General features: G+C 38.9%; 1 protein-coding gene across 1 annotated transcript; it reads left to right on the top strand.

The window, feature by feature from the left end:
• The first annotated feature begins 13,537 nt into the window (after window positions 1–13,537).
• LOC110154921 (uncharacterized) lies at window positions 13,538–20,397 on the top strand. The gene is made up of 5 exons (XM_020918968.1): window positions 13,538–14,887; window positions 15,703–15,881; window positions 16,247–16,391; window positions 17,848–18,147; window positions 20,251–20,397. Exons 1-5 carry the CDS (start codon window positions 13,538–13,540, stop codon window positions 20,395–20,397), a joined length of 2,121 nt encoding a protein of 706 aa, XP_020774627.1.
• Window positions 20,398–20,936: the final 539 nt, after the last annotated feature.

Here is a 20,936-nt window from a genome sequence, read left to right as displayed (position 1 = left end):
CACTAGTTTGATGATTAAAATGGGCGTGTTTCATATTCACTTTGCACAAGAAGTGGTTTAACAAAGATTTTTTAGTATCACAGCCATGATTTAGCCATTGTTTTTTATTAAATTGATTTCAAATATAACGTATCAAACCAAAACACTATATCAAGGTATGTATCGTATCAGCGACTTCTTAACGATACTCAGCTCTAACAACAAAAGTTTGCAATAAATCCAAAATCTCTTTATCTATGATGATCCCTCAGTCTAACAGCGAATGGATTCAGTATTGATTTGTAGTTTTTATAACCAGTTGGGTCGTATACTCATAGCTATACCTTCACATGAGTGGGTGCCAGGAGGGGTACAAAGGGTGTGGGACAAACCTGCTGCTACACACAGATGGAGTTTACCCAGTCACCATGGAAACCACATATTTATAATAACGTGGAGCCGAGTCTCCATCACCCGCATCCATCTGCCAGGAATTACACGTCTCACATTTCCATTAAACAGGCTGTCACTGGGGCATCAGCTTTTTCATTTTGGTTCACACTGAAATTGGCTTTGTGCGCTGTGAATAATTATTGAAAAGTCCAAAAAAGTACAGAGCCTCCTTCCATTGTCAGGTTAAAATTTTGTGGTAACATTTTAAGGAAGGGGTATTTTGCGAAATCGATTTTTTTGGTTTTGCTTCCTACCATGTTATAATGTTGTTCCCTCATCAAAAACATGCCTGAAAAGGTTTTAAATGTCATCCATGCATGTTTGAGTAATTTAGCGATCTCCTCCCATCCTGGGCCCTATTCGAACCCTCTTTATGATTATCTTTAAGCTGTAATTCTTCATAAAGATACAAAAACATGATACAATACTGTACACAACAACTTGACAAACCTAATGCAATGTGCAGTAGTTTCATTATTACGTGTCCTGATTGTGTTATTGGTAGTGCTCTGTAGGGGGAGTGACTTAGCCTGTAGAGCAAAGGGAAGAGAGACTCAGAGCATCAAAAATGAGAAGCATGCAAAAAGAGGTGGAATTCACAGTTTCAAAAACAAAACTAAAACCTATAAAACGTGTTAATACATTGTTTTCGGCTAATATAGCATTTTCAAAACAATAAAAGCTAACATGGTGACCTAAATATGTTATGTGTTAGCAGTTAATACGCCATAGAAGTAAAAGACCCCTTTTAAGGTTCAACAAGCCAGCCTTCTAACGTTAAATAATGCTCCCTTTTATACACTTTGACCTTTGTTTGACATGACATTGCAAACACTGAGCGCGAGTCTCTAGGCAACACGAGCAGTCAAAATATTGGTTAAGAAGAATTGGAAAACATTAAAAGTTAAGGTTATTGAACAGACAACACAGAAAGATGAAAAAAATGAAATAAAAAAAATAGCCCCATTGATACTTTGCACCTGACATCATCACTGTTCCTTGGGAGTGTGTGCTAATTCTCTGTCTGAAGCTCTGTTACTCAGGTTAGTTTTAATTTAACACAATCTGGCGATGATTTAGTTGGAACTACAACAGGTGAGATGATTTGTACTTTTAAACAAGTCTCTTCTACATATAAGTACTGTCTTTGTCTTGTTTGTTGTGACCATGAACACTGGCTCCTGAAAATGTTGCTGTTTAAATCCATCAATTTTGTATTTTTTTCTTGAATTTTCAGACAATATTAAAACAATCCGTGCTTGCTCATGTACGCCTTGTGTCACCATGGAAACGGCTGAACACTCCGCCATAGATATACATGCATAACTCCCCACTGCACTGCAAAGTAGCAACAAGTTATGGGTGTTCGAGTTTTGTCACCTCATATGTACTTTGCTCTAAGTACTCTGGGCAGGGGGCACACCCAAAAACTTCATCTAGAATAAGTGTTAAAAGTTGTGTCCTGTACTTTTACTAAAGCCATAGCTCTAATGCTGATAAATGATGATGATATGGCGGTTTGAAAATTTGGCTATGGGGCCTGTGTTAACTTGGGACGAATCCATAAATCTCCAGGACACTCTTATTAAAGGTGGAACAAGTGGGTTACAACTTTGATCAAAAAGATAATCTCCGGATGTTCAAAAGATTTAGAGAAAAATGAAATAAGATTAGGGGCATTACACAAGGAGTTTGAATAGGTCTACAGATAGATTTAACGTGTTAGAAAAACACATGTCAGCCCAGACATTGAGAGGTATGATTTACATTTGCTGACGAACTGAAAAAAAAAAAAAAAAAAAAAAAAAGATGATCTAATTATAGTGCTGAAGCAAAAAGAAATATAGATTACCTTTCTGTCAATATCATTCACCACTACCTCCTTGCATAATTTAATTCTATTCTAATAAATTATTCAGGTATTAAAGGGGACCTAGTATGCAAAATCGGCTTTTTAGAGGTTTATAATCCTTCTCATTTCCCTCTCAAAGTTGTATTTATAGCGATTCATGCACATTTGAGTAATCTTTATTCTCCTGTACTCAAGCCGTCATCACTCCGATCAGCGCCCGTTTTCACACTCCCACTGCTCTGTACTTAATTCATTCTCCAATATTTTTTTTTTCCTTAATCAGTGATAAGGTCTGGCAGCATTGTGTACTCATTTTCGTACAAATGAAAAAAAAAAAAAAAAAAAAACAGCTTTTCGCCAGCTTGACTTACAGTTATCCATACGAGGGGACGGCTCTTCGTTGTGATGATGTTTGTAGCGCTGATTTGTTTCTTTATTAAGTTATTTTAGATGAATACTGTAATTTTAAATGTCTGAAGTATAGCAATGATCCATGGGTGTCAGATTATAACTACATAGCAGACAAAAGCACAATATGTCTCTAGATTTAGGACGGTGAGTCAAGCGAGTTGATACGAGATTTGGCTCACGAGAACAAGACAAGATGAGATTTGGATATAACTTTTAATAAATGATCTGTGCCATTCAGTTCACAAGTTTTGGTTAATTTAATTTTTATAGTTTTTCTGTCATTTTAGCACTGTTTTTTGGAATGAGAGCTTCTCAAGAGGAGTTACTCTGCAAAATAAACCCTCTTTTTATCCAAGGCAAATGTAAAAATATGCAGAAAAAAATCTCACGAGATCATTGTCTTGTGGCAATTTTGTCTTGCGAGATCTTATGGTACGAGATCTTGTCCTATTCCTATCTATAACTCTATGGACGCTTCACACAAATTAACAAAAGTGAAATCAGTTTTTCACATCAGCTTCAGAAAGTGGTGCTATTATTTAACCCAAAAAACTTGATTGTTGTCAGCAGAAAAACATAAGATTAATATGGCAAGTTTGTGGAGTCAATCACTAACAATGAATGATTCCCACAGAGTTTTTAGGCCCCTCCCTCCATCTGATATTTTTACATCAGATACAAGAACATGAAAGCAAACTATTCTGTTAAATTGTAAGTTGATTTGCAAAAGCTCCATTTAAACTGTGAAAAATACAGAGAAACACCTTGCAAGTAGTTAGTTAGCGTAACAAGTAATTTTGTGAAAAGGTATGACAATACTGTATAATAACATGTCATAACAATATTTTATGTACAAATATGCTCATGTTCTGAATTTAGCCTTGAACCTTGAATCCTCTTAAACAATATAGTACTCATTGTAGTAGTAATCTATTGGAGAGAGAAGACAGTAATTTGGCCGTGGAAATGTCAGAACCAATTCTCCTTATGAGACCGGAGCTCGCACAAAGGCAGCGAGGAAGAGCTGGGAATCACAGAAATAATTGCATCACCGTTTTGTATTTTCTGAAAAATCTGATAAAGCCGTGGACTGTAATTACCTTTTCAGTTCACAGAGAGAGGCAGAGAGAGCAGAGAGAGCCAGAGAGAGCCAGAGAGAGGGAGAGGAGCAGGGCCATGTGTGCTGGTGTGAAAGAACACTACTGCCACCTGCTGGGCTCTACACAACTCACCTAAATTGAGTCGATGTAAATAAGGCCAGTACAGACCTTGGTTTAAATGTATTTAATTGATCCTGGAAATTTCTTTTCAGATGAACCTAATTACTTGTATATTTAAAACCCTAATCTACAACTTTCTAACCAAAAAAATTACTAAGTACTAATTCTAATAAAAGCATTATTGTTTTAATTTTGATTGTGTTTATTTCATGGAAAAACATAGGAAAACATGCATCCTTGCTCTGAGCAGGCTTGCATTTCCTCAAACTTAACACTTATTTGGCTCAGAGTGGGGGCCTCCTCCAACCTGTTTCCATGGAAATGTTTTTTTTGCTATAATATTCCACAGTATGGCATAAAACTTATCTATTTGGCTATGTTCTTAAGTATGGATTTAACTTTTTATTTTCCAGCCAGCTTGCCTACATCCAATCCAGTCCGACTTTATTTGTAGAGCATATTTTATAAAAAAAAATAAATTAATTAAAAAAAGACCAAAGTGCTTCACAGGGCAATCTAAAACATTTAACTCTCAAAAGTCAGCAGAATTATGTTCCAAACAAAAGGAACTAATAGAATCAACAGATAAAAGAATAATAATAAAATCAATGAATTAATATAATGAAATCAATAAATAAAGGCAGTAAAAAATACAAATAAATAAATAAATAAATAAATGAAGAAATAAATAAATGAAGAAATAAATAAATGACACAGGACCACACAACTCATGCGGTATTAAAAGCCACAGAGAAGGCCCTGTCCCCTGGTTTTAAGTCTTGTTTTAGGCACCACAAGCTGGAGTTAGCCCTTGGACCTCAGAGCACGCACAGGGGTGTAAATCTGGATGAGGTCTGAGATATATAGTGGGGCTAGTTCATTCAAAGATTTAAAAACAAATAATAAAATCTTAAAATCAGTTCCAAAATGAACAGGAAGCCAATGCAACAACGCAAGAATGGGCATAATGTGATCATGCTTTTTGCTCCCAGTTAAAAGAAGCACAGCAGAGTTCTGGACTAACTGCAAGTGATGAAGTGCTTTTTGGATGATTCCTGTGTAGAGTGCACTGCAGAAGTCCAGATGAGCAGAGATAAAAGCGTGCACGACCTGTTCAAAATTTTTAAAAGGTACAAAAGGTTTCACTTGGATAAAAGACGAAGGTGATAAAAACTGGATTTAACAACAGAACTGACCTGCTTGTTAAGTTTAAAATCACAGTCTACAGTGACGCCAAGGTTGGACGAATAAGTTCCTTGAAGGGACCCATATCAGTTTGAGGGTCCAAACACTAGAATTTCAGTCTTGCCCTCATTAAAAAGTTATGTGCCACACAAGCCTTCACGTCAGTCAAGCCATGCAGGAGGGGTGTCAGGGTGCTGCCGCCATTTTTCCAGAGTGGGATGTAAATTTGGGAGTCATCTGCATTAAAATGGAAAGATATCCCATGCTTTTGGAAAATTTGACTCAGGTGGAGAGTATAAAGTGCAAACAGTACTGGCGTGAGAATGGAGCCCTGGGGGCCTCCACAGTCAAGCGGCAGTGTTAGCAGTCTAACACATAAAGACCTCCCCAACAAGGAGGACCTGAGCTAGTCCAAGGCAGACCCACTGACACCAGCACAGTTTTCAAGACGATTTAAAAGAGTTGCATGGTCCACAGTGTCAAAAGCAGCAGTCAAGTCTAAAAGCACTCAAATATATGATATGAAATGTGTAAAAACAGTGTTATTGTCTGCAGTGTGCACTATGGAAAATAATATCAAAATTATTTTAGACATTCTGTTTTACTAACCTAGTGGTAAATTTCAGAATCTAGTATGTGACGATGCCATATTCCCAGATGAGGAGCAAGAGGGAGTTTTTTCCGTTGATAATATTGGAATAACTAAAAGGTATATGGACAAATGTTGAACAAGATAATTTCTATTCATGACTAGACTCAAGAACTCAGGGTATTACAACAAAAATCAGCATTTTAACAATATGAATCTGTATTAGATATTATTGGCCTATGGACTGATTATTATTGGTCTTACTGAAACCCAGTAATAATGGAGTAATCGCAATCGCATTTTGTTTTGAGCTGTGCCCTCTTTGCTCTAAAGTGTTAAATTAAGCATTATTTCTTTAATCAATTTTGCAGTTTTAACCAGTTTCTATTATTATGTCTATTAGGATAAATATCGCTCCACATAAAACAGAATCATAGTACACAAGTCCATCCACAGATGTTTTCTCATGAAGCTAAGGCCACTCCCTTCCATCATAATGTTTAACCTCTCATGAAAACAACACCACTCCAAAACCCCCATGCACCTATTAGCTGCTATATACTGACCGGACATGTTATACTCAATTTAAAAGTGAATATGCAGTGTCCTCTCCCGCTGCTGTTCGGAGCCTCATTATGTTAGGCCCAGTTTGACGTGTTTGAACTCAAGATTGCAAAGGAAAGACAGAAAATCAAAGAAAAGCTGTAGCGATTGTCACAGCGCTGTTAAGATTCACAGAGCTTCAAAGTTGGTTTTGTAGATCTGATTCTGTGTCATGTTTTAGAGCCAGATAGCTCCTGGTGAGAGGGGACCAAAGTTATTCTATGCATAAAGAGATATTCTTTATGTGTCAAACTGAATCTGTACAAAACACAAGATGGATGGACGTATAGTCATCTATAGGTGGAGGCAGATAGTTTACTGTTGCATTTACTTTACACTAACTTTTTAAAAGAAACTGTACTTTTCAGAGTGCTTTCCTAGCAACATACTTTTACTCCTAGCCAAGTAATATTTTATATTGAAGTAGCAGTACTCTTACTTGAGTGAAAGTTTTGGTTACTCTTTGCACTGTGAGTAAGTCTACACGTGCCAGAAGCTTTATAAATATAAATATGCTATCTGTACAGGCAACACCAACTATCTTATGGCCAGACACTTTTTGGACTTTCATGACAGCAACCCATCTAATCTGCAAGCGCATGGAATTGATCACATACCAGACTCTTTACAAAAAGGAAACCGGAAAAACCTAAACAGTGTGAAACCTACTGGATTTATAAATTATAGGCAACAAAATATCCTGGGCTCAATGAAGATTTACACTTCTCTGTGTTTTTATAACTGAGTGGTATGTTTTGTTTATATTTTATATATTTTTGTACATAATGAGTGTTTATATACCCTATGATGTCCCATAGTACTAACACTGCCATCTCGTGGCGTGTCTCAGGTAGTATCCACAGGTGAATCTCCACTTCTTTTCCAGGTGGAGCAGCCCTATTTGTGGGTTTCTTGTATTTAACTCACATGGTTTACTCATAATTCTGTTTGTCCTCTGAGGAAAGCCTTAGGCTGAAACGCGTTGGGATTTTGTAAGTTGTCCATTAAGCCATACATTAATAAAGGCATTCTATTTTAACCAGTGAGTGCCTTGGGTTTTTTGCATCTTTTAACTGACTTCCCTTCCCAAAGAGCACCACTGAGTTCTATCTACTGTGTATTATCCTCTGGAGGTCCAGGAGGCGCTCTTTTTGAAATCCTTTTTTCACAAAAGCTTTATGTTGATTTGAACATTTGAGTTTCTTGCACCACTCTTTCAGATATTTACTTTGTAAATACCAAATTTTATGCATTATTTAATATCTGTCTTTCTAATTGTATCAACAATACATTATAAATTATGATGAATGCCCATTAGTTGCCCATTACTCTTACTTGCATAGTAGTTTTCTCCAAATTGCTTGATTTCTTGGGTAATTCTACTTGAGTAGTATTCTTTTGTTTTAACGTTACTCTTGAGGACAATATTTGGCTACTCTACCCACCCGTGTTTCTAGGCTAATTTTTTGTGCGTGTAAATGAAATCATTAGGTTATTATTGGAAACAGTCATTTATAAAGGCCTTCTGTTAAAAGTGAGGACTGGACTTTCCATTTCTTAGTTTGTGATCTATGATTTAAAAGTGGCTTGCTCGAGGCTTTGTGGGGCAGAACAAGTGCTGAATAGAACGGCACTAGAGAATAGAATTTTTAGTTAGCCTCATGTTAAACCAATGGATACATTTTCAGATGCTAAATACTAAACATATATCTAACAGTGTATTCTGACACTATAGAGAGTTAATTGTATTTACACCCAGCAATCAATCAGGTTGTTCCACAGCTCTTTAGTTTACTTTTTAATATTGTTTTTGCTAATGCATCTCTGTTGGAGGGTTTCAGATGACATTACAACATTCTAATGGCCACATATAATACAGATGAGGGGGATTTAAAATGAATATTGTTTAAATGTAGATTTTTTTGTAATATAGTAAGACTCTAGAACTAGAGTCCAGACTCTGATAGAAATTATCAGGTTTGTATTGCATTTTGAGGTTGGATTTACAGGGACAATAATTATCATAATGATTAAAATGTGGTTATTAACTTCACACTTCCGAGTTCAGCAGGCTTGTTTAAACTGGAATCAAACTGGAATTGTCAAAGAAACTAAAATCAGATACTTATCAAGACTAAAACTAGTATCGAAACTAGATACTCATTTGAACAAGTATCAGTACTTAAAAAAAGTCACATTGACAGAACAGAAATTAACCTCTGATCAATATCTTTAGAATAAGCTTGAGGTTTATCAGAACAAGTATAAGATAAGAATAATATAAGCCCATGGGACACTATGAAAAATACCTGGATGACTGAAGGATTACACAGATACAAGACCACATGGTAATATAAAAGAATGTATTATTTTTTAATGTTGACAATTACATTCTACTGTCTAAACTCTACTGTGTGAAGAGTGTTTTTACTATCATTTTGGTATCGAAATCTGTATTGAGTCTATTTCTTTAACATTTTGGTACAACGACAATGCTAGATTCATCTGAACCTAAGAAAAAAACAATCAAAACATAGTACAAAACTGTGTAAATTGTAATACTTAAAATCAAGATAATAAATAAGATGCCTTAAGTCAGGTCTCATTTCTTGCAACTTGCTTTTTGGGGTTGAAATAGAAATTTGCTGTTCTGTAATGCACCGGTTCGCCAGCAGAGGACGCCCTCAGTATGCAAGACTGAATTGATGCTGGAGGCGGACTTGTCAGGTATAAATAATGGATCATAGACCGAATCCAGACAGTCTCCTCACTGAACAGACAGATTTTACAACCCCACACTTTGTACTCGGTCTCTGTAGAAAAGGTTTCTTTTACTGTGCTGAGCAAAGGTATGGACCTACAACCTCAAAGTAAACTTAGAAATATGTGGTATAAAAATAGTTATAAAAGGTTGTATATAGCACGAAATAGATTCTTGTGAGCTTATGTTAGAATATACTTCATCAAAAACATACTTGGAGGTGTACTTTGTTTCATATGAGTAATTCTGGTTTATTAGTCTGTTTACATCTACAAAAGCCCAAAATGTTCTGACTGAAACTTCGGGTATGTTTGGGATGAGGGAACAGTATTATAACATATCAAAAAATAGCGTAATATGGGCCCTTTAAAAGATACTGGGTTTATATATATATATATATATATATATATATATATATATATATATATATATATATATATATATATATATATATATATATAAAATCACTTTTGCATGAAAATATACAACAGATCAAGGCAAAACAAAAGACAAGACATGACATTAAAGCAGGACATTTTTGAAGGTGAGAGAGGTTAGAAATGTTACTGTTCCAGGACAGTTTCAGAAAGTGAATGGGTGATGCTGTGTCCAAGGTTAGGGGTTTGGACCTGCAGGAGTGGAACAGGTGTGGGGAGGAGGAGCAAAGGGGGGAGTGTGGATCCAAAGCACTTTGAGGTGTATGTGGGGGCATCAAAAGAATAGATAGGGAGTTTAACAGGAACTCAAATCTCTCATGAGGTGTGTCTTGAGGTGTGTATTTTGGTGGAAGTTCACTTTTAGACTTAACTTGGGGAAAATATCTATGTGCCAGTCAAGACCATTACTAACATAAGATGAAATTAAATGTTTATTCTCTTGGCAGCTTTTAAAAGCATTATATTTTGCCTATGCTCTTACAGTTTTAAAAAAGTATTTCAATGACAACTGAGCCTGGGTTACCAGTGCCTTAACCTGCACATAAAGGACGTCATTCTCATTATAAGGACAGGGTACTGCAGCAGCAGAGGCACTGTTTAATGATTGGCTGCAGGCGCTGGTAGTGATGATTCAGATTTCATACTGGTTTGTCAAAGTGAGTATCTCAGAAGCTAAACAGAGCCAGGCCTGGACAGTTCTTGGATGACCACTGGGAATTCCAGGTGTCACAGTGAGGCGCCAGAGGCAAAAACTGTTATGTCCTTAGGTAAGATACTTCACTCACATTGCCAAGAATGAAAATGGTGCGTGTGCATGAGTGTTGGCTGACCAATGGCGCAAATAGGCAGCCTCACTTTACTCAGTCTGCCTCAGGGCAGCTGTGGCTACAATAGTAGTTTACCACAACTAAGTGTGGAGTGAATGAATAATGCACTGTAAAGTGCTTTGTAAAATAAGTTGCTTATAAATGTAGCTGCTACTGATTACACATAAAGTTGGAACAGTGGAAGTTGGAAAGTGCTGGAAATGTTTTATTTTGTGTGAAAAGCGGGCAGATATTACAAGTCTATACTTCTCTCTGCTCCTTTTCATTCACATTGATGTATGAAACATAATTATTTTATATTGACCTTTAATGAATGAAAAAAAATAAATACATTAAATTAAATGAGAGATTCATTCTGTTTTCTGGCTGGATTATTTTTTAGAACAAACTACTTTGTAATTGTTGTTACTAAAAGTTTGATTTAAATATGTCTACCTTGTATCTAGGGACATGTTTATGGAATTAAAAAGCAAATTCTTAAATACAATTCCTTTAATAGCCAATTATTTGCACTCAAATGACTACCTTGCCATCAGTGCATTTTAGTGGGTTTTGACACTGTCTTATCATAAAAAAGCAGCAAGCCAAATATTAAAGTGTAGATCTATCTTGCTTTGACATGGGACTAATCGTTACAAATGATTTTGTTTTTCACAGTTAATAACTTTTTCAATAGAAGAAGATATTTAAATTTAGCCCAACTCATTTCAAGTCAAGGATTCAAGCTTTCAATTAATGTATGTTTGACTTTGGGAGATGTTCTGATGTAAAATGTACAGTATGTAACTTAAGTGGTATGTCACCTGCGAGATTCCATGGGAATAGAAATGTAAAACTATACTTTGGAATATTTTCCATGGAGATGGATATGTTTTATACCATACTGTGGAAGATTATTGCCAAAGGAACATTTCCATGGAAACCACCAGGAGGAGACTTTCCTTGAGACCAAATATGAGTCCTGTTTGTAGAGATACAAGTCCGGTCAGAGAACATGCTTAGTTCAGTGCTAAAAAGTTACAAACTGTAGCTTTGCTCTCATTACTTGCCTCTGAATGTCCTTATGATCCTTCTTTATATTGAGGTCCTGACTGAACATTTCTAACGCTTGTTCCAGCTACAGTGATTACACCTTGCTACCCCAACATTTTTCCTGCTTTTCCTTTTGAAGAGCGCCTGTGTTATTTCCCAAAGCCCTGCAGGGACCCTGGCTAGCGAATCATCATAAAATTAAATTTAAAGAACGCCGGGCCTTCTGTTATCTACGTCTGCACAAGCGGCATACAAATCAGGCCAGCATCACTCACTACCACTCTCTGCAAAGGGCTAATTGCTAATTGGGTATAGAGCTGTGCAAAATGGTTGAGAAATGCTGAGGAGAATGAAATTGTGGAGGTGTTCTTTATTGGAGCAATATTCTGGTGACGTGCCCAGAGCAGGAGGCTGTTGAAAAGACAGGAGACAGTTTACATTAAGATATGCTTTGGTTTAATTTAGTGTGGCTTCAAAACAATGTCACGGTGTAAGAAGGTGCACCAGATAAGACCAGTAGCCCGAGGTAAGAACAAGCAGAAAAAAACATATCAAGCATATGAAAGGAGCTGGCTACAGAAGGCAATAGCATTTAGTAGGCTACAGCAACATGGAGACTCAAAACTGGGATATCTATAGCAAGGCAAAGAGAAGTGTGTAATTTGGTAGATGTGGTAGAAGTATATTTAAACACACTACTGGTCAAAATGTTTGGACACTTTTTCATTTATGGTTCACCTTTATTTTCATGATTATTTACATTGTAGTTTATCTCTGAAGGCATTATAAAACTATAAATGGAGACATATGGAATGTTGTAAACAAAAAATAAACTCAAAATAACTTTGTTAAATAACAAAATAACTAACTCAAATTGACCATTTGCTTTGATCACCAGTTTGCACTATTGGCATTTCTTGATTGAGAGAATGCCAAGGGTTTGCTGTGCTGTCAAATAAACAAAGGGTGGATATTTTGAAGATCTGAATATAAAATAAAATAAAAATTGGGCTGATTTATTTGATTTTTTTTCTACTTCCATATATCTTGCATCATATTTGATGGCTTCTGTATGTATATAAAATGTAGAACACAACAACAAAAAAACTATGAAAGAGAAGGTGTGTCCAAATTACTGACCGGAAGATACACTGAACCACACAAGATACTGATCAAAGCCAAAGAGCCTGAAAACCTGTTTAAGTTAAGAGCTATACAAAAAGTAACGTGGAAACACAATGTGTATGAATGCAATGGATTTGCTGATCTGAGCCATAAAAGTTAAAAGGTTAAGTATTTAAAAGGAATGAAAAAAGATAAAAGATTATGCATTCAAACGTCTTTAATGCTATGTTATTAATATATACAATTATAATATATAATGATATTCTATCACTCAAACCATATATGATAACTGAGTGAGATAATGAGTGTGTAGAGCCCAGCAGCAGCACAGAGCAGGTCGGAGCTTTATAACCAGGTCACGTGGGCCCAGAGGACCACCTCTGCTCTCACTGTGACGAAAACTATAATAGAAGACCAAAAATAACTACTTTATCTGTGCTTTTATCAGAGAAGAGACAAAGACCAGTCAGTAACCCTAAAATCGGTGCATGTTCAAGAGGATCATAATGCCAACATTAATGAAAATAAGATGAAAACACCAGGGTAACTGCATTAGGGTACTAGCATACCGTCTATGGGTAACTAGTCTAATTTATGTATACATGTAAAGGCAAAAATAGAACACAAGTGTCACACTAATGTAGTTCTGCTTCTCTCAAAGAGCAGGCTATAATTTATGCTGTATACTGCATAGTTAAACTGCTGCCCTCATCTGACCTCCAGAATGTGTCTATGCTCTGTGTGCAAACAGAGCTCCAGGAGGGGGTTCAGTGAGCCATAAGCTCATGCTAATGAGGCTACTAACTCCACATAGACACAGGCTGAGGACTTCTCCATCACTGTGGGGTGACACGGGGCTCTGAACACAAAGGTGAGTCTGCTGCAGTCCTGTTCGTGCACGCGCAGACACACCGGTCCAATACGCAGTCCATACTGCAGTCACAGTCCGGGAGCGCGTTCCAAATCATCCACCCCATTTGTGCGCGCTCCCTACAACTTCAAAACGCGTGAAAGTGAAGGTCACTATACACAAAAGCGCTCGCGCTGCGGTCCAATATAGCGCATGCGCAGTGCCGGAGGACTGCTTCACAGACCGCAGTGTGTAATGCCTGGCAGCGGGCACACACGGGACATGAGCTACTCTACAAGCCGCGAGTACGAGATGGGGGATGAAGTCCTGGACGGGGAAGTCCAGCAGAGTCCGCCCGGGTGCGGGTCCGAGGACGTGCACCTGGGGCACCTGCGGAGCGAGGAAGAGGAGGAGGAAGAAGAGGAGCCACTGCGTCTTAGCCGGTTGAGTGAGAACACACGCCTGGCCACGCGATACGCGGTGCGCATCTTCAGAGAGTTCTTGAGCGACAAGGCGCACAGCCCGGACTTTGAGACTTTGGACAAAGAGTCTCTGTGCGCGCTACTGCGCTCTTTTTACGCAGAGGCGCGCTCCAAAAGCGGACAGTTGTACAGTAAATCCTCTTTGATCAGTATCCGCAGCTCTCTGAACCGGTACCTGAACGAACCGCCCTACTGTCGCACTCTGGACCTTACCAAGGACCCGGAGCTTCGAAGCGCAAACTTGGCCCTGGCGGCGGTGCTGAGGAGGCTAGAGGAGCAAGGCGCGGGTCCTGTGGTCCAGAAACAAGCAATCACCAGAGCTGACCTCCGCAGGCTCTACGAGTCTCCGGTGTTCCACGCAGACACGCCGTTTGGGTTACTCAACAAAGTGTGGTTTGAGACGTGTATGTACTTCTGCACGCGCGGGCGCGAGAACCAGCGTGAGTTGGAAGAAGACTCGTTCGGTCTCGCTGTTGATGAGGACGGCAGGAGGTTCGTGTACCTGAAGGCTCTGGGGCAGTACCACAAGTCCCGCAGCGGCGCGTGGGGCAAGCGGAAGGATGCGGACGAGGATACCCGCCCGCGCATGTACGAGACGGGAACACCGCTTTGTCCATACGCCAGCTTCGTCCAGTATGTATCGAAGCGGAACCCGCTGTGCAACGCGTTCTTCCAGCGCCCACGGGACCACTGCTGCTCCAGCGACGCCACGTGGTTTGAGAACAAGGCTATAGGCAAAAACCTGCTGGGCACGCGCATGCAGATGTTGTCACGCGCCGCAAAACTCTCCAAAACCTACACCAACCACTGCATCGGCGCCGTCTCCATAGCAACGCTCAACAGCATCGTGGGCGCAAGGACGCTCTGTGTTACCAAGGCGACAGTGAACGGCCACGTGCAGCCTCAGCTGCAGCTCGTGGTGCCGTCCCTGCGGCGAGAGATGTCCCCAGCGCCAAAAAGGCTGTGCGTGAGACCCTCCGGTGGGACGCACAGTGACATCACGGAACCCGTGAGATCCACGGAGGCGCAAGAGCAGCCCACAGTCCACTCCACAACTCCAACTGACCACGAGACCCCTCAGGTAGGGTACAGGTTTTCTTCAGGTGGCTGTATCATTATAGCAGTGATGGTGGTCTGGAGGGTAGTGCCTCATGACCAAACCTTTAAACTGGTTGAGCCATGCCTCCATGTTCCCATAAGCCTACGGCTTATAAGTACACAGTGGGGTTCCATAGTGGTGTTCAGTGAGGCAGATTCTTGTCAATAACCCACCTCCTGTTCGTTACACTGCTGTGTGCTGCCTCAGGACTGTGTGTCCTCATTCAAACCACTTCTGTTGCCATTGGCAACAGCCTGACCTGTGGAGGCTGTAGTATTTTGCTACTGATGAAAACAGCTGATCACAGCTGCAACCCACTCATGTGTGGAGACCGTGATCCATAAGTCTTAAATTTGCATTGTAGTAGTGTGCACTCTGGGTTATGGTCCTCTGTTATTGTAATTCAAAATCCAAAAATCCAAAATGCAGTTGAACACAGTGATGTGGAGCAGGGGAGCAGAGCTGACAGGAGCCCAGAGCTGGTGTGTATGAGGAGGGGTCTTGCAGCTGGCCCCTCTGCACTCCTCACACACAGATGCTCTGTAGCTCAGAGGCTCTGGCAGCAGATCCCGCCTTCAGGACCTGGAACAAGACTGAGCCACTTTGAATTTTACGGTCACCACTCGAGGGATACTCTTTAGATTTGTTCAAGAAAGTATTATTAAACTGGATAATTTATGCCCACGGGAAATTTTTAGACCCACAAAATATGCAAATCAACAACAAGGAAGGTTAATAATCAATCACTCAACCAGTGTTATTCTGTACAACAGACCTGATTACAGTGTGTGTTCCAGGACAACCTGAGCAGTAGTGGCCCTCCGCTGCGTCCTGTCTCTCCGCTCTCCTCTCTGGGAGCAGTTGGGATCCCCACAGAAGCCAAACTTTCCAAAAGCACCGCCCCAGTCCATATTGATGTAGGGGGACACATGTACACCAGCAGCTTGGCCACACTCACCAAGTACCCCGACTCAAGGTAATACTTTGCATTGCCTAGAATGTTTCATGGTATAGCATTAAACCAGTCATCTCCATGGAAACAAACAGGTTACAGCAAGTTACATCTCAGCCCACATGGAATAGGAATGCATGTTTCTCAAAGATGTGTAGTAATTTAAACAACTGCAATAGAATAGATGCAAGATAGATCAATTATATGCCATACTGTGGAACATTTCATAGGCAAACCCCTCCACAAGAAAAGTTAAATGTGCAAAGAATGTCCTGTCCAATTCATGCTTGTGTAACATTCAGACAAGCATATAACTGACACAGATTCAATTCTATTATTATTTTAAAATGTATAATGTTCTCTGTTTTGTTCTGTATCATTGGTTTTAGGATTGGGCGTCTGTTCGATGGGACGGAGCCCATTGTCCTGGACAGCCTAAAACAGCATTATTTCATAGATCGAGATGGTCCCATGTTTCGTTACATCCTGAACTTTCTGCGCACCTCCAAACTGCTGCTCCCTGAGGACTTCAAAGTGAGTTTCTGTCTATCAACAGGTACTAACATGTCTCGGTAACATTTAGCTATTTCTTATGTTTACTACAGTGATACCGCAAAAATAACACAATACTGCCTTTGATAGCACTCAAGTAAAAATGTCATCTTCCATTCAACAATGTTAATATTGTTCAGTCACTTTGAACACCTTATAGATGCCTGCCTTTAACTCATAACTTAACTTTACTGTATTTTACGGGCTATAGGGCGCTTTGGATTATAAGGCGTCATTAAATGGTCTATTTTCAAACTTTTTTCACAAACAAATCGCACCGGACTTTAAACGAAACACAAAAATTAGATGGCTCAGTCGGACTTTGTTTAGTGCGTTCACGGTGACTCTGGGCTTTGTTCAGTTGTGGCGTGTAGGGAGGGTGCTGTCTGGGACCGCTGGATTGTCGGCGTGTTCGCAGTGACTCAGTTGTTCAGTTGTGTCTAGAAGTGGCACATTGCACTCACTTTTTCGGTTTGTTCCTTCGTTCCGTTCCTCGTCCGTGTGGAGTGATAAGTGTGGCTGTGGGTGTTTTTCTCTACGCAGTCGCTGTCTGCTCTGTGCGTGTTTGCGTGTGTTGCGGGTGGTGTGACTTTGTAGTTTACTGAAGTCGTACTGGGACACTCGAGTGGATTCATGTATAGGGCTCTCTGGATTGCGGGGCACGCAATCGTTTTTTGATGCGGTTGGAGGTTTTTTTTCTGGTGATAAAATGGTGATTATCTTTGTTGGCAATTATCAAAATTATATAAAATGTCTCATGAACGATTATTCACTGCATTTTGACTGCAGGCCCAAGCATCAACAAATCTATTTGGCTCAACCTGTTTACAGTGTTTAGTGGGGGTGTGTGATATGCCAAAAAAGTATTATCAAGATTTTCCAGGGCTTAGATCATCATTCATGAAAACAAAGAAGCTTTATACTGTCTTTCAGATGCAACTACAACTGCCCGTTCTGACAGTTCACACTAAACACTTCCACTCACTCAGATCACGACAGAGGTTGACTAATAGGAGTAGGTGGGGAAAAGCAAAATAGCATACCTGCCCAGGCATCAAATCATGAGTAGATATAGCATATACAGCATAGATTAGGGCTGTAGTCTTTTGGCCATTATTTTATTTCATTTTAAACAACTTTTCTGAAGAGAGTGACATTTTTCAAAACAATAAAAGGTAACATGGTGAACTAAATACTCTGTTAGCAGTTAATACCCATGTAAGTAAAATGCCATCTCTTTAATTATTTTGAGAGCTTTAGCAGAACCCATGCCACACCCCGTTTTAGTTGATTAATCAATATACAGGTCTTTAGGTGAACAAGAATAGAGTTGGCAGACTACACCCCTAGACCCACCGTTTAGTTCAGATGTATAGTATGAAATATGACTACTCTACTATGTCTACTCTCTGTGCTCCTGACCTGTGTATGTCCTCAGGAGTTCTCCGTGCTGTATGAGGAAGCGTGTTTCTTCGAGCTGGCCCCGCTGCAGGCAGAACTAGAGGTGTGGAGGGCACAGAGACAGGACGGCCCACTGTGGGTGGACTGCGCTGTGGTTCATGTGAGTCCTGGTGTGGGGGAGAGGGTCAGTGTGAGCGCTCAAAGGGACGTGCTACAGGAGGTGTTCCCCGAGGTGCAGGACGTTCTTAGGAGGGAGGCCAAAGACACCTGGAACCAAAGTGCAACACACGTCGTGAGGTTTCCGCTCAGCGCCTACTGTCAGCTCACCTCTGTGCAGGTATACCAAAATCTGATTATAATCTGATTTCTGGACCTTTAAGATTATTTAAATGACATGTAAACTGCAAATCTGATGAGTAAGCTTACCTTTGTCATTTTAATAATCTCATAACTCCAAAACTCTGATTATAATAATAACAACCAAGTATAGTAGAGGTAGAGGTTTGGTGCAACAGTTGTGTTCTCACCAACTCTCCTGTGTAAAACCCATTCTGGTCTGACAGGAAGTCAGTACTATTTTTAAATCTTTGAAAAGCTATTTGGCTGCAGAAGTTAGAATTAAAATGTATTTTGTATTCTGTTACATGGTCCAATCAGGGTATTATATTGTGGATACTTTTATTTTAAATTGCATATAGTCTAATATTATATAGTTATATAATCTAAAAACACAACACATTTGTTTTAAATTTCTAATTAGAGAAGGCCAAATCACACACACCAACTACTATAGTGTAGTTTGAAATTTTACTTACATCCAACACCAGGATGCACTGATTTTAGAAAAGTTACTTCATTCTGAATACAGCCAAATGAAAGAGTAATTGTACCAGAATAAAGTGAATCGGCTTGTATTTAGTTACTAACCAACACTGTTTAAAACTAGCAACATAATACTTTTTTTTTTTAACTTGAATGCAATTCATATACAACTTTTATACCAAGTGTAGGCCATTTTTGGAATTGTTACACTACATCTGAATTCAAATGTGTTTATTAAAAAAAAAAAAAAAAGTTCATCATGCATTATTTCTACTGAGCACACTTTATCACAGCAGGTTTATTGATAAAAAAAAAAAGATCCAGGAGTGGCCCTCTTTTGATGACATTAAAGGCATTTTATCAGAACCCTGTCACAGTTGCTTTACCTCAGCTTACTCTGAGCTGAACATTATTTGCCAGCTAGTCTCAGGGGAAATTAGACTGAAGTGAGGGGGACGCAGCGGTCCTTCGGGCATGGGCCAAACTAATGCACTTTAGAGATAAATGAGTGAAAGACCCCAGGGACCTAAACTCAAATACAGTGGCCTGCCCTAGCTTGATAAATGTACTGGATTCAACTGTTTAGGTCATTGATGTCTGAACAAAATATGAGAGAATTTAGCTAATAGTTTTGAAATTCTATTATCTAAATTCTCTCAAACTATTACCTAAATTCTCTGATATTTGTGTAAAATATGAGATAATTTAGCCAACAGTTTTTTTTGGTCCTTGTAATACAATTATACTTTTCATAATTTTGATTGAAGTGGCAAAACAAAACACAATTACACAACTTAACAAACATCTAAAAAGGCACGATTACATATGACAGGTTTTCATGTTTTCATAATCATTACTGGGTTTGGTCGGATAGTACTAGTGGTAAATATTTATCAGAGATTTATATGAGTCAAGTGGTAGTTTATGGTAAAAAAAAAAAGATGAACGCAGAATCCCCCTCTACCTATGTCATCAATACTGTAAATTGTACCTAAAAATGCAGGGACAATTTACAAGCAAGGAATACATTTCTCGTCAGATTAAAACTTGATTTAACAAAATAAAGTTGCTGTATTAGCCTAATCATAACTATTATGTAATTTAAACACATTTTGCCCTTGTTATATTTGCTGTGATAAAGACCTGCAATTACCTCAGTAAAATGTACAAATCTAGGTAAACATTTAGGAAAATCTTCTAATGATGTTCACTATTTATAATGAAAAGGATCTCTAACCTGTCATTTGCATTTTAAGTCACTGTAGAGAGTGGCTTCCTTCACCAAAGGCCTACAGGGCTCAACAAAAAACCTAGAGGGAAAGAGCAGAAAAATTATGGTTAGTGCCAAGACTCAGTTAGCAAATCTGTCCCAAAGACCTAACTTTAACCAAAATGATTGTTCCTAAATGAACTCAACCATAACTAGTTTCATAATCTAATTTATAATCCTGTTCCTAAACATCAGCACTCTGAATTACAAATCACAGCAGACCATCCCTCAAGTGCTTAAAATGTATAATTAACCAAAAATGAAGTGCTGTGTTGATATAGGATATCACAAGGCTCAATGTTAGGACCACTATAATTTGTTTTCCATGCATCTCCCTGCTCTGTACAGGTTCTGGAAAGTTTTCAGCAAAGGGGCTTCAAGATCTGCGGATCTTGTGGCGGAGGAGTTGACTCGTCTCAGTTCAGTGAATACGTCCTTCGCAGAGACGGCCATGACAGTGTCCATATCATCACAATCAAACAGGAGCCTGACTGAGCCTACAATAACACAAGAACAGACAGGTGTTTTTGGAACTTGGGGAGAGGATTAAGTCTTTTCTAGGAATCAAAACAAAAATTCACAAACATTCAATATTTGAGCATTGGATGTAACCCAGTGTATATTATTCATCACACTGATGCAATTTTTCACAAGCCACATTGGGTTGAAAGGTACAGATTTTTCATGTTTTTGATCTGAAATAAGACAATCTCAATCACTTAATTTAGCATTCTTTCCAATCCTAAATGTATTTGTCATTAAATTACTATTTTAGAGTTGTGCAATGGCAATACACCCCATTTCAAGTTGTAGTTTTGTTGTTTTAACTGTGTGATAACAATATAATGATTGTAGGGACAGAACTGTACAAACTCAGTGTTGTGTCTAAATCTGTATAAAATTCACAATGTTTTTAGCACTTTGTAGCAAAAACTAAAAAACATGCTGTTGTCTAGTAAACTGAAGGACAACTCACTTATATACATTGTGCACATGGCTTCCATCTCAGTTAATAAAACAAAGTAAAAAATTAT

The sequence above is a fragment of the Boleophthalmus pectinirostris genome, unplaced genomic scaffold (assembly GCF_026225935.1).
Source record: "Boleophthalmus pectinirostris isolate CB_2022bp ecotype Guang Dong unplaced genomic scaffold, ASM2622593v1 HiC_scaffold_7, whole genome shotgun sequence".
Taxonomy (NCBI): domain Eukaryota; kingdom Metazoa; phylum Chordata; class Actinopteri; order Gobiiformes; family Gobiidae; genus Boleophthalmus; species Boleophthalmus pectinirostris.
The sequence above is the reverse complement of the archived record's forward strand: the minus strand, read 5'-3'. Positions and strand labels throughout refer to the sequence as shown.